Genomic DNA, 14,972 nt, shown 5'->3' on the forward strand with positions numbered 1-14,972 from the left:
CCAATGTTGTCCATTCAAGAGGCGTCGCATTGTGTGCGCGTGTGTGTGACAGGCAGGGAAGAGGGTCTGGCATGCCGTCCCTAATCCCGTCTGATGAGACTTGAATTTAACCCGCTTTGGCCCCCCGCCGAGGGACCACGCTCGTCCGTTTGTCTGGCCGTCGTCGGGCGTTTCTTTGTCGCTAACTCGATCGATTCGTTGAATCGTTTTTGATGGTCGCCTCATCGCGGCGGCCTTCATTTTTACGAGCCTTTCCAGGTACAAGTCTGGGGATTTTCCGCTTTGTGTTGCGGGCAGAAACTCGACTTAGGACCCCTCGTGTATTTTCTGTCTGGTAGGTAAAAAAGAAAGCGTCCCAGTGCGCTCACTTCAATCTCTTAGTTGCATCCCTTAAATGAAGTTTACTATAAAAAATTAACATTAAATGTCATTATTTGCCCCCAAACTTGAATCTTTTGCATTCTATTTAATTAGGCTATTAGAAGTGGAAACGAGTCAGCCTTAATGAGGCAGCCCAGTCGGCGTTCTGCTGCGATGGAAATAATCTCATTTTAAACGCTGTAAAGACTAAAGGGATGATTATCGACCCCCAGGCGGGGGACGGGGCAGCTTGCAGCGCCTGCCGTCGGTGAGACTCCGGCGAGGAGGGTGAAAACCGCATCGGCGGTGACCTCACGCGGACCCGCAACACTCGCCGCGTAATCGGGAAGGATCGACGGCGACGGCACTTCTTGGGGAAGCGGAGAATGTGGCGCAAACTCCACCACTCCGGTGAACAACACTTTTGCACTTTGGGAGGGGAAGTGGACCGTCCAGAACGCGAAGGTTCTTAACCGTGTACTACAAACTTTTTTCTATTCTGGAAGACGCTACAGGACTGTCGCAGCCACAACAACAAGACAAAAAAACAAAACAAAAATCAGCTTCCATGTCATCCTCAGTAAATGACATCACAGTCTTCCATCCATCAATCCATCCAAACGTCCATTTTCTTAGCCGCTTATCCTCACAAGGGTCGCGGAGCCTATCCCAGCTGTCAACGGGCAGGAGGCGGGGCACACCCTGAACTGGTTGCCAGCTAATCGCAGAAACTCTGTAAAGCATATTCTAATTTTTTTCCCCCCTTTCATAATCTTATACTATGCAATAATACTTCTTTCTACATCTTTGCACATTACATAATTTTTTTTGCACTCACAAGGCTATTGCTATTGCTGAACTAAAATAGCATTTAAAAAAAAAGTTTTTATTGTCTTTAAATTGTTCTTACGCACGTTACCTCGGCCACTTATTTCGCCATAAGTGTCAAAGTCAAGACCCGGGGGCCAGATGTGGCCTGACACATCATTTTATATGGCCCACAAAAGAAAATCATGTGTCAAATATTCAAAATTGCAATATGTAATGAACAATAATGTGGAGATATGGCATTTTTCTCTTACCAAAGCTCTATTTACGGTAACTTGACTACTTGTATCTATCTATCTATCTATAGTTTTTCTAATGTTTTTCATGAAAAAAAATGTCCAGTCAATTTTATCCAGTATTTTTGGACTTTTTACCTTGCATTTGCATTATCTAATATTTTTGAATTTTTGTGGAATATCTATTGTTTTTTCAACTATTTTTCCATTAACATTTTTGTGCTTTTGTCTGATATTTAGTATTTTGTCATTGACCATTTATGCATATGTTCTATTATTATTCATTCAAAAAAATGTGAAGTATTTTTTAATTAATATTTAGATTCAATCTTGCAGTTTTATATAACATTTAAATATTTGGGGGTCTCTTTTACATAAATGTTTTTTACCAAACACTTTTCTTTAAAAGTTCTCAAAAACATCTGGCAACATGTTCAAATATTTTCCATCTATTACTTTTGGATTTTCTTGTTCATATTTTTTTCCACGACCATTTTTATTGTGTTTTTCCCACCTAATATTTTCAAATCCTTACTCATTGTCATCAAAGATTTGGGTATTTTTTTTTGTCTCAGTGATCTATCTATCTATCTATCTATCTATCTATCTATCTATCTATCTATCTACTATCTATCTATCTATCTATCTATCTATCTACTATCTATCTATCTATATCTATCTATCTATCTATCTATCTATCTATCTATCTATCTATCTATCTATCTATCTATCTATCTATCTTCTATCTATCTATCTATCTATCTATCTATCTATCTATCTATCTATCTATCTATCTATCTATCTATCTATCTATCTATCTATCTATCTATCTATCTATCTATCTATCCATCTATCCACTGGATCTTTCCATCTTTGTCATTTTGCTATCATCTATGAGCGAATTTAGCAATTATCCGTCCATCATTTTTGCATGAATCACTGTCCACTGTTCACTGTCCGCCATCTCGCCATAAATCTCTCAGTCCACGTCTCCATTATCTATCAATTCCATTTATGCGGCAGTCTATCCATCTGTCATTGTCTGAATCTCTCCGTTTTATCATATTTACTGTACGTCCGTCTATCTCTGCAGGTAGACCACGCACGCGCACACGCACACACGCACACACAGTTATGCCGATCGACTGGTTTAGGATCCATTAACGACATTACCTTTGATGCAGGCTTATACGCCGCACGTGAGCGTCGTATCTGTGTTTTAATAACACTCAGTCCCCCCCCCCTCCTTCTCCTCTTAACACACACGCACCCGAATAAAGTGAATGAGTCCCCCCCCCCCCCCTCCCCATCTGTGTTCCGGTAACACGCTGACCCACTAACACACACCGCTCACGTGATGCTGAACGGTAAATATCAGCCTTGCTCCTTTTGGTCGAAAAGACGGCATCGAGTTCACGTTGGTAATGTTGTGGGTTGGAAAAGGGGGCGTGGGGAGGGGGGTGGTCCTCTTACCCAGGGTGCGCACCGGGCTGTTGACGTGGCTGGGCGGGCTGGCGCCGTGCACGTTGACGGCTCGGATGACGAACTGGTACTCGGTGTCGGGTATGAGGCCCTTCAGCACCATGGAGTTGCTCTGGATGGGATCGCGGATGTACGTCCACTCCGTGTCCAGCTCCGGTCTGGGGAAGGAGGAGAGATGCAACAAAAAAATCATAATCGTAAATATTCTTTCATCTTCCCGTCATATTTAATAGTACATAGTTTTGGAATCAGAAATCAACGGTAATCGTTTTTTCAACTGTGCTCATGTTTGGTAACGCAAAAAATGCTTGTAGTATCCCAATGTTATGATTTATTATCTCACAATTTGAAATTTTAGTACAGATTTTCACAAGAATCATGGAAGTTGACACACATAATTTGCCTTCACGGGCCACATAAAAGCATGCGACGGGCCGGCTCTGGCCCCCGGGCCTTGAGTTTGACACCTGTAGTGTAAGGGGAAAAGGACCAAGCCTTGCCACAAGTATTTGAGCCACCCCCCCCCCATCTGCACATAGGTTTGCCTTTTCCTATAGATGCCACAAGGTGGCGGCAAAGCATTATTTCTGTCTGAATGAAGCGCCGCAGCTTGTGTCAACATAGTTCCCGGCACCAAGATGGCAGCGAACAACTCACTTCACGACAAGCAGCTAATATCTGCAGATACTGTAGTAAATTAAATTCTTGGGGGGAGGGGGAGGGCTTTATTTGATTCATTGCCACTCCCAGCTGATGTTTACTCTCAAACTTCCCTAATTTCCACCCCATCAACTGTGACTTTTTTCGAACGCTTTCAACCCTGCGGTTTATTCAATGACGCGGCTAATTTGTGTGCATTTTTTCCAACGTCCGCAAGGGGGGAACTTGAGGGGGAAAGGTAAGAGTGAGACTGGTGGAATATATGTGCCGAGGAAGTGACTTTTACCAGTCCGGCCCTGTTAGTGCGGCGCTAGCGTTAGCGCGGCGACGCTAGCCTTAGCGTTAGCACAGCGGCGCTAGCGTTAAAATCTCTGTGTGCCGTCTTTCTTTGTAAATATCTCGTGTTTCAATGTGGGCACTTGCGGCTTTTACACAGCTGCGGCGTACGTACGTACCAAATGGTATTTCCTTTACAAATGTACTGGGTGAGACTTATAACCAGGTGCTCTCTTTAGGCAAAAATGTATATTTAGACAGCCTTACCTTAGAATAGTCACAATGTAAAGGACTATAGACCTGTTGATGAATAGCATCAATATTGTACCGTTAGAACTCTATTAGCGACATATATTTGAACACAAACAATAGCAACACACGTAGACAGACAATATAACAATTCCCGCAGGTATATTTTTGATCCTTTTGTCTTTTTATTTTATCTTTTATTGTTTTAGGTGTAGGTTTTAGGTAATTTTGCGACGATCCTTCATTTTTCCGTTTAGTTTCCCAAAAGTGATGTTTGATTGACAGTCTGCCGTTATTTGACACCAACATAGTAGTAACACGTGCTAAAGTTGACTGTAAAAAGTTTTTTTTTTTTTAACCCGTTTGGAAGTGTTTAAGCATGTAGGAGAAGCAAAACTATTGAATTCATTTTTTGATATGGTCTGTGTGTGGGTTTACGATGCATCCCGTACGTTCAATGGGGGTTCGCTGGAAGTTTGATATCACGGTGACGTTAATTTTCTTGGGTGTCCTGCACGTTCCGCCGCATTCGCTCATTCACTCCCGTCTGCCTGTCAGGTCCAAGCGTCCGTGCGGCGTTGACGTACGGTAACGTGACCTGATGTCGACGGCCTGCAGCTACGTTAGCGCGAGTGTGTGTGTGTGTGTGTGTGTGCGCGATTCGCAAGGAAACAACATCGATTCAGATCAGGCGTCTGCCTCCGTCTGTCTTTGTCAAGACAAGCGCAACAGCTGCCGTTATGCTTTTTATATCCAAGTCAATCTTGGCGCGGCGGCGTCACAGCGGGGCGGTAAGCGAGGTGGGTTTCAAGCGCCGGCCGCCTTGTAGTCGTCGGCGTCGTCTCTGAGCGAAGCGTCAAGGGACTCGGCTGGAAAATGGCGTCTGACTGTATCCGCGTTGGACTTGTCTAGACATGAGAAGCCTTTTTGTCGCGCACCCCGAGACGCTCGTCTCTGTCACGATATTGTCATCACACGACGGCTGAGCTTCGTTTCATTGTCACACCAAAAGATATCCCGCACTTGAAATTCGTTGCATGCACAGTTTTGTGCAAAAAAAAAAAAAGGATTTTAAGTTACTTTATAAACACTTGGAAACATCAGCTCCGAGTTTGATGAGGGAAAATTGCACAGAGCAGACGCATGAAATGCAGTACGCAAGGTTTCTTTTGATAATAAGAACTGCCAGCGACTTTACAAAGCAGCTTTCACATTTTAGATTTCACGATCAATTTATTTGATATGATTGGTAAATGGTCATAATTTTGTTCCAATTGAAAGATTGCATTATTTTTGGGCAGCATACTATTTGTATTAGATAAATGCTCTAAGAAGAAATACATGTATAAATGCATGTATTAGACAGCCTTATGATATATATCAACTAATCCAAAAATATATAAATACATTACAAATAAATACAATTTCGGATTATATAGTTTTACTGTAATTAAAAATCTCTATCATTATCAATGATGAAAGATTAAGTTGACAGTATATAAAATAAATTACAGGTCATGATACATTTTTTAAAGACATACATTAATATTGATATATAATTGCACTTATCAATGACTTATAAAATACATTAAAATTAATTAAATTAAATTAGATATTGAAAATTATATATTTTAATTAAAAACATTTGATTTTTAATTACAAATCTATATTTGGACATTATATGTGTGTGTAATAACATGGTAATATTGTAACAAAAATGGCGGCAAATACAATCATCCGGTCATTCATGCATCTTCCACTCCGCTTAGCCTCACTCGTCAATTACATTCACATATCAATTCTAAATGGATTTTTAAAAATTGTATATAAAAAATGTATTATGATGAATATAGAGAGAGGAAACGAAGCAGTAAATCCAGTACATCCCGCTAAAGCAGTCGGAATCTCATAAATCATAATAAAATTTGAACTCACTCAATGTAAAATAATACAGACAGTTGAAATGATGATGATAATAATAATAATAACAGCAGCTGAGAATGTATGGAAATGCTTCACCTGATGTAAGCGACCAGGAAGTGGAGGACAGGCGCGCTGCCCTCGCTCTCCCCCTGCCGCCACCACAATGCCAACTCCGTGTCGGATATCGCCACGACGACGGGCTCGGTCGGGGGTGCCGGCGGCATGCACGTATCTGCGGGCAAATGAGCAAATTCAATCGAGAATCGGAGCGCTCCAAACGGACGGCGTCACGTTTCTTTTTCCTCGTCACCGTGTGAGGCCGTGCCGACGTCTCGGGGGACGCTGGGGCGACCTTCGCCGGCCCAGCCGTAGGCGCCCACGCTCACTCGGTACTTGGTGTTCACCTTGAGGTTACCGATGTCCACATCCTACACGGTGCGCAAAGGGAGTCCAATTTCAACAAAACATGTACACACGTGAGCCATGGAGAACAAAGAGTGAGCTTGGTAAAATTTTCAAGTTAAGTGCAGATTTTTTTTTTTTTTTTTTTTTTGGGCCCAGGAAAACCACAACTTCGGTTTAAGAAAAGTTAATCATTGGTGTGATTTAAAAAAAATAGAATCTTGCAAAATTAAAAGGACCCCACTCAATGTTCCCTCTAATTTTTTACGTGTGAGCAAACACACTAAACCCGTGAGCGCCCCCATCAGAAGTACTGTATGCACTGTGGTCAATCAGTGTCATCCATTGAGGGTACTCGGCTCATTAAAAGGTTCACATTACATTTCCATCACAACATTTTTAACAACAATTTTGTGTTTTTGCAAACTTACACTGAAAATGTAAACAAACACAAAAATACATTTCACTACAAATACATACCATGCCAACTATTAACTATAAATTTGAAATGTCGCTTAACCCACAATGATATCTCTGTCTGTTTTTCTTGGTATAAAACTGAATTATTGCTTGGAGAATATCTTTGGCAATGCATGTTGAAATGTGAATGATGCTCCCAAATGGTTTTAGGGTTAATGTTACGTTACGTCCTATATTTAAAATACAGAATTAGCTTTTTGGGCAATGTATCGTCTGTGCTTTCATCCTCGATCATGCTGTGCAACGCTGGAATTTTAACATTATACACCATCTCATCCTGCACTTTCTACTTTGACTTCAGATCAGACCTTTTTTTACTCAAAAAAGAGAAACTCTCATCCAGTTTCACCACTTTTCTTCTATTATTCACGTACCCCGGTGTTTGTAATTATGAGTGTACCCCTTTAAAATGGTAAACAAGGAAGTAGCGTGTGTGGCCGACCAGCAGCTCTTTGTGAGAGGCAGCGTGCTGCCTTGTAGTTCACTGCGCTAGATCTGTTTTCCTCTGCGCTGAGAGTGCGCAAATGCGCAGTTGCGCAGCTTAGAGGGAACATTGCCCTCACTCTAGTTTTTAGTAGCTCAGATACAGCAAAAAAAAAAAAAAAAAAAAAATGTCGCATAAACCAAAATATACTTACAAAGCTTGCCTGTCCATCAAATTGGCCCTTTGGATGGGGAGAGAGGAAAAACACAAGCAAACGTTTTTTTTTGTTTGTTTTTTTTTTTTAGAATAGCATTAAAATGGTAAAGACCAAACATTTGAAATATTTACACTGTTGATGTTACCATAGCGTTATTGGCAAAATTTTGTTGGTTCAGACTCTCTTGCAGTATTGCAAAGGACTATTAAAACCAGTTATTAAGTGCTGAGCATCCAACAACATTGCAGCTCTGCTTACTATTGATAATAAAAAACAGGTCTCACCGTAGTCAGCATGTCCAAACTGAGAGGGACTTCCATCACAGAGGAAGTACCGTAGGGACGGCCATTTTTGACCTCCGTGTAGAATATCTATAACGCACACAAGGACATTGTCTAGAAACCACACCGAAGACCTCCGCCAAGGCTTAAATCAGAGCAGAACACATTTTTTAAGGACTAAAATGAGGTTTTCGTCGAGTGATGAGCAAGAAGATCGTGCATAAGCAGGAACAGAGCTGATGATCGGATTTGAAAGAGAAACAAGACTCCAATCACCTTCAATTGGATTTTTCACACTGACGCCAAATACGCAGTCGGGATCAGATCCAGGTTAAACTCCAGGTTTGTTTTTTTTTTTTTTTTTCCAGTTTCAAGCATTCTGAAATTGACTTCTAATATCTTTGTGAGCGATATACTGTACGACACAATGAACGTGGGTACTTAGAAAGCGTACTAAATGTAAAATCTTCCCATCTTGTAATAGGACTTCACAGATTCTGGGCAATGAAACCAAAACCCTCCTCGGCAGAGCTAACACAGACACACTAAGTTCATCTGTGAGTTGGTTTGGAGCTAAGCGCAGCTCGCTGGGTAATCCTCTTAGTTCGGACATATGGACCGAGAGCGCACACCGATTCACGCTTTGTTAATGGGCGACAGCAATTAGGGAGGTCGCAATCGAGGTCAAGTGGGTGAACTACCGTCAGCGTACACAAATAAACACAGACAGAATAAGCATTTAATTAACCGCCAAGAATTTTGGCATTTGTGGGGAACAGGAGTTCAGAACATTCAACGGAACTGGTGGTGTGGAAACAGGAGTTCAGAACAGCCATCCATCCATCCATCCATTTTCTGAGCTACTTATCCTCACGATAGTCACGAGAGTACTGGAGCCTATTCTAGTTGTCAGACACGGGGAGAACATGCAAACTCCGGACAGGATTTGAACCCTGGACCTCAGAACTGCGAGGGCAGAGCTCCGACCAGTTGGCCCACCGTGCTGCCAGTTCAGAACATTCAGCAGAAAAAAAAAATTGTACTGATGGCTGAACCTCATTCTTTTCTTTAGTTCTATGTTTTGTTTTACTGTACTGTTCCTGAAGAGATTTGAGACCATACTTGATAGTTTTGCGTTACTTTTTTCTTGTGAACATTAACAATGCTCTGTCCCATTAACATTTATGCATTTTTGATTTGTTTCAAAGAGTTTGTTAACTCGAATTACGAGTAAATTATTTTTTATGTTGCTTTTTATATCAAATTTATATATATATATATTTTTTTGCTTTTTTCGGCCTGATTATTACTTGTTTAATGTTATTCTGCACTTTTGTTAAAACAAAAAAGGTTTACGAGGCTGGTGGCCGAGTTGTTACAGATTGTTGTTACAATGCGCTCCCGGCCTAGCAAACCCTAACCCTACATTTTAAGATAAAAATAAATATATTTCTTAAATTATTTTATTATATGAAGTATTTAAACTATACATGTAATTCTACTATGCAGTTTGTGATCAGGAAAAGCTAAAAAAAAAAAATGCTTTAAAAAGCCCAATTTTTTTAGGCTTGGAACGCATTATTTCTTTTTCCATTGATTGTAATGGGAAATATTGATTCGGTTTTCGAACAAATCACTTCTCGAACCGCCTTCTGGAACGGATTGTGGTCGAGAACCCATCTTGTACTGTACTCACATTAGTTCTCACAGTACATTGCCTCCAAAGGAACTATGCCCCTCTTAAAAAAAGGTTTGTGTCTTGGTCAGAAAGTTAAATGACATCAGTGATGAACAAAATCAAGCTCCCCCAAGGCCGACGCGCACCTGGACATCGCGAATGACGGACATGCGCTAATAGCCTGGAGAGGGAAAATGGACGTGCTCGCAGGAGAGTGTCAATTTGATTTGTGACATTTTCTACTACTTTTGCTGCTGACGTCTCTCCATTAGAGTAGCAGCAAAAGAAAAAAAGAATGCAAAAAAAAAAAAAGCGCAGAGCACACATAACACTTTACATTTTGATCACGTGTTAGGCAGTATCCGTGCAGAGTTACTTAACCTTTCGATGGCGGCTGAAACGAGGTCCAGCGAGGCTCTACTCGCGCATTTTATAAAAACATGGCGCTAAAAGGGGGTTCAATCCCATTTGGAAACGCAATTGGTCGCCTCAAGGCCGCGCCGCCGACGCGGAATCTGTCCGACAGGCACTTTAAAAGCCACCCGAGTGAGTGGCTCGCGTGGACGTAATAATGCAGTCCAAAAAAAGTGGAAACTGTCCATCAACACTTCTTTATTTTGCAATGCTTGAAACGGGAATGGCAGAGTTGAAAGAATGGCAAAATAATGCTATCGCTAATTTGCATTCTTTGTCTCGTGATTCTTTTTTTTTTTTAAGTACAATCTCATCGATACATGCGTTTGTTTGCATATGCCGTAATACATAAAGGCAGTTGTATTGAATCCATTATTTAAATGATGAAATATATTAATGAACAATTATATTGAACTTTTTTTCATAATCATTTATGTATATGTTATGAACTTTGAAATTATTGAATGGCCTTTTAATTAATTTACTAGAATTTCTGAAATTATTTAATAGATTCATAGTTTTTTTCATTCCATCTCCAGTTAATAATTTTTTGTTAGGGTACTAAAATTTGGACTCATTTACTCGAAGATGTCATAATTGAATGATTTTTCAAAGGTGATGATTGCTTACCATTTCAGGGGACATTTATACTCAAGTTCTCGTTATTCATCAGAATTTTTTTATTTCATTTCATGGATTTTTTCAGCTTGAATTTTAAATGATTTTTAAAAATTATCTTCTGTTATTTTCATTTACTAGAATTTGTACTCATTGATTAGAATTGTTGTGTATTTTTTTTCCACTACGAATATATATGTATTAGACTTTTGTGATTATTTCATTGCATTTTCCTGATTTGTTTTTATGTTCTTGAATGATTATAAAATCATGGTATTTATATCTATAAGAATATATTCATTTACTCCAAGTTTTAAATATTATTTATTTTAAGCACTTTTTTTTCCATTTAATGGCATTTCAGGCATAAAAAATGCATTATTCCATTATGTACTAAAATGCAATTAGAGAAACTAATTTAATTTAAAAGTAAAAAGGTTATGAAATAAATGACTATAAAATAGCTTCAGTACAATTTTTAAATCATATATCTCACAATTAAATTAAAGGTATTAATTATTTCTGATTTCAGTGAATTAATTCCTATTTTCGGGATCGAGCTAATTGACCTCACACGTATTAAAAAAAATAAAAGTTATCCATTCTCTTTCTGAATTTACTATGGTAAGCATTTAAAGTCAAAACTCAATTATGTTTTTGGTTCTTTTTCTTATTTTGTGAGGACACAATGAAGGCAAAGATGTGATGATGACGATGGAAGGGAAATTGGAATCCATGCCATCGCGCCGTCGCCACAATTGAAAGCGTAAAAAAAAAAACGAGACGAGTGACAACCTTGTATCCCGTGATGGTGCTGACATGTCGCCGCGGCATCTTCCATCGCACGCTGAACGCGCTGCAGTTGACGCTTTCCAACTGGATGTCCAACGGGGGACTCAAACGATCTGGAGAGGGCAAAACAGGTCCAAAAGGTCGAAATGGGACCCAAATCAAGAAATCGAAACCTAACCAAAACAGAACAACTCAAAATATCATTCAACAACAACAGATGTAAACGAGGGTCTTCCTATAGAGCTCATGCACGTGACGTCACCATTTTCACGGCGCCATATTGCCGGTCAAACGGAGGTGCTGGACATTGAACCGGAGGAGAATATTTACGATACCCTTGACCTGTTGTGCTCTTGGTTGTCACGACAGACGAGACAGATATTCAAAGAGGTCATTCTTTGGAATACCAGCTGAAAAGACCAGAAAATATTGATAGATTTTGGCGATTAAACGTGATGGATGGTGCCCAACCAAAATACACACACGCCTGTATAGTGATCGCTTCATTTCAGGTAGGAATTATTCTTCTCAATCTCAAATGAGCAAAAAGTATTTATAATGCCAAGTTGGCTCATTTGAGTTTGAGTTCATCTGCTGTCGCAGAGGTTCACAGAGGTTAATGTGTGGCCGCAATCGCTTCCGTGTTTTCAATCATAGTTAATGAATGCAAGTTTGTGTAAAACCAGGGGTCATTTGTAGTGAATACTATCTGAAAAGATCACTGGATTGCGGCAAAGATTAACATGTCACCGAACACACTTCCGCGTTCACGAGCTGTCAAAACCGTCACTATGTGGAATTTATTCCCGATTGAGAACAGATCCAGCAACAAAGTATTCGCATGCGTCCAGACTTTTACACGATTTCAAACTTTTCCGTGTAAATCTTGACGACTTATTCACCAGATCCGTGTGTAGGTCCACTTGTCCAAGACAAGCGGAAGCGAATTTACAGTCCAATTTCTTAATCGGCAAAAACATCGACTTCGGCATTAAATACGGGCCATCTAATTTTCCCACGTGCCGTCGTTTATTTTCACCTTCTAAACGTCTGACGGTACCGGACAAGACTCTGGACGTCGTGCTACGAGACACGTTTCCCTGTCGTCTCCAACGGACTTAGCGTTGAGGAATGCTTAGCTTGACCGGCAATATGGCGACATAAACAAAAGTCACGTGATTTTATGACGTATATGCACGAGCTCTATTCCTGACAAGTCACGCTGTGATGCTGAGCAGCTGAGGAAGTTATTACATGGTGACTAGTCAATGGGACTTTTTATTGACTTAAAAGAAACAGACACAGAAATCAACCACACTCAGTTTTGGACAATAATAATCCTGGTCACAATCATGATAAATTGAACGCATCACCCAAAACAAGACACTTATGAACAATCCCCAAAACTGGAGGCCGAGGGCCACTGCATCAAATTGGAAACAGCGGCATTTTTGATTGGACGAATAATGATGAACCCCGGAATTCTGCCTAGTGACAAAAGACCACACCGAGCGTTGTCTATGGCAGGGGTGCCAAACTTTGCTCCTATCCTGTGCGGATGAGTATAAACACACCGACCGGATAGTATTTCGACACCTGAGTGGTTTGTATGGGATGCACCTGATTTGACACAAATCATAGACACTCGGACGTAGAGGGCAGACGTATAGCCTCGCCCTGGAGATGTCCATGGGAGAGAACTCTGAAAAAGCCCCGACTAAGTACCAGCAGCGAGGAGATTGAGTTTGGCAAAACCTTGTGCGTCTGTCCCCCACCCCCCACCTCCACGTTTCCAATGAAGCGTAACAAGCTTTTAGTGTCCTTCTGGGTTCTGCCTGGCAACAAAAGACCAGTTTGAAGTGGTACACAAAAACATGACATCATACGTCCCAAAACCCAGCCCGTCATCCAATATTTCAATCATTCATTAATCATTAGTTCATCATCCTTCCTTCCACTCAGCGTTCATCAGTTCATCCAATCTGGTCACCCATCCAACCTCTCCACCCTTCAGCAATCCATCCATCGATTCATCCATGAGCCATTAATCCTTTCATATATTTGTTCATCCAGCCATCCCTTATATAGCCGCAAACTGTCTTCCATTCATTCATTTATTGTTCTGTCCATCATTAACCCTCCAGCCATCCATCCATCACCTTCGCCGCTTATCCTCAAAAGGGAGTCCTGGAGCCTATCCCAGCTGTCAACGGGCAGGAGGCGGGGTACACCGTAAACTGGTTGCCAGCCAATCGCAGGGCACGTCGAGACAAACAGTCGCACTCACAATCACACCTATGGGCAATTTAAAGTGTCCAATTAATGTTGCATGTTTCTGGGATGCGAGAGGAAACCGTGCCCGGAGAAAACCCACACGGTACGGGGAGAACATGAAAATTCCACACAGGCGGGGCCGGGATTGAACCCGGGTCCTCGGAACTGTGAGGCCAACGTTTTACCAGCGGAACCACCGTGCCGCCTCCTTCATTCATCAACCACAAATTCAATCAACATCCATCCTTTATCCATTCATCTTCCATCTATTCACTCATCCATCCATCCATCCCTCCCTCTTTCAATTCCAGGGATGATAAGTAGGACGGAGTGACTCATGTGGCCCTTGCTCGTCTGAGGAGATCAATGGTGGGCCGGTGGGGCCTAAAAAGCGCCAGGAAGCCATTTTAATGAGTGTACAGCGTTTCGGCGCAGCCTTAATATCTCAAAGGGGAAAATGTCAGCGGCGGGACACAGACTTCAGTGGGAAATCAATAAAAAAGCTCAAAAGTGGTTTCAGCCCAAACACTGCAAAAATATTGGATTTTTTTTTCTTCAAAGCAGGTGACGCCGCGGCATCGGACGACGCTTTTCACCCGGGCGGCGCATTCGCCTGGTATCAGTGGATTGCTTTGACATGATGTGACATATTTGATATTTTACAGCGTTGAACTTCTTTGTATACTTGCATGACTTTGGTGACAAAAAAAAAAAAAACGCTTTGAAATAAAATCAGTGGCCCACCTCGGCCTCCTGTTCGACCTTAGAGGGTGGGCCTTTGTTACCGCTAACGTCAAATAGCGGTTGAATTAAAAATCACAAGATGGAAAAAGATGACACGCTGTGGCGACCCCGAACGGGACAAGCCGAAAGAAAAAGATGAAGAAGAAGAAATCGCAGGGCCACCAGCCTATCAGAATTGATTGTGTTCAACCTCAGACGTGCCATTGTTGTGCCCCTTGAACATCTGTGCCTATGCTAATGCTAATGCTAACATTGACGTGATTGATGCAGAGTGACACGCACCCCCCCCCCCCCTTCCCTCATCAAAGACCACCCCACAGGTCCAAATGTCAGCGAGCGGCACGTGACGGCGTGGACTGCGTGGCGAGAAGACAGACGCGACAGTGTCTGGCGAGCGCGACTCGCGCGCAGCCTGAGGGATCGAACCGGCGAGATGTGATGTGAAGCGAAAGGGGGCACGGCGGTACGGGGCGGGGGTACGGCGCTGGGAAAACGTCCCGGTGACGAGAAAACAAAGACGGCGCCCAGTGTGGGCAGGTACTGGAGGGGGCTGGGGGGCGGAACAGACTAGTTGGTGTTAGTGGACCCCTCTATTGGCACAACCATAAATAATGAAAATGTGTGAATAATTGAC

The 14,972-nt window shown here is 41.7% G+C and overlaps 1 protein-coding gene across 2 annotated transcripts in view; it reads right to left on the reverse strand.

The window, feature by feature from the left end:
* LOC133499932 (pikachurin) overlaps positions 1-14,972 on the reverse strand; it is a 36,215-nt gene that overhangs the window by 15,465 nt on the left and 5,778 nt on the right. For both annotated transcript variants that reach the window (XM_061818375.1, XM_061818374.1), the window contains 6 exons: positions 11,324-11,433; positions 7,822-7,908; positions 7,535-7,561; positions 6,325-6,442; positions 6,111-6,246; positions 2,898-3,064 (listed from right to left, as the gene is read on the reverse strand). In XM_061818375.1, coding sequence (XP_061674359.1) covers positions 2,898-3,064; positions 6,111-6,246; positions 6,325-6,442; positions 7,535-7,561; positions 7,822-7,908; positions 11,324-11,362 — 574 coding nt within the window. In that variant the 5' untranslated portion in view covers positions 11,363-11,433. The remainder of the gene's footprint in view (positions 1-2,897; positions 3,065-6,110; positions 6,247-6,324; positions 6,443-7,534; positions 7,562-7,821; positions 7,909-11,323; positions 11,434-14,972) is intronic.

Source organism: Syngnathoides biaculeatus, chromosome 4 (assembly GCF_019802595.1).
Source record: "Syngnathoides biaculeatus isolate LvHL_M chromosome 4, ASM1980259v1, whole genome shotgun sequence".
Classification (NCBI taxonomy): domain Eukaryota; kingdom Metazoa; phylum Chordata; class Actinopteri; order Syngnathiformes; family Syngnathidae; genus Syngnathoides; species Syngnathoides biaculeatus.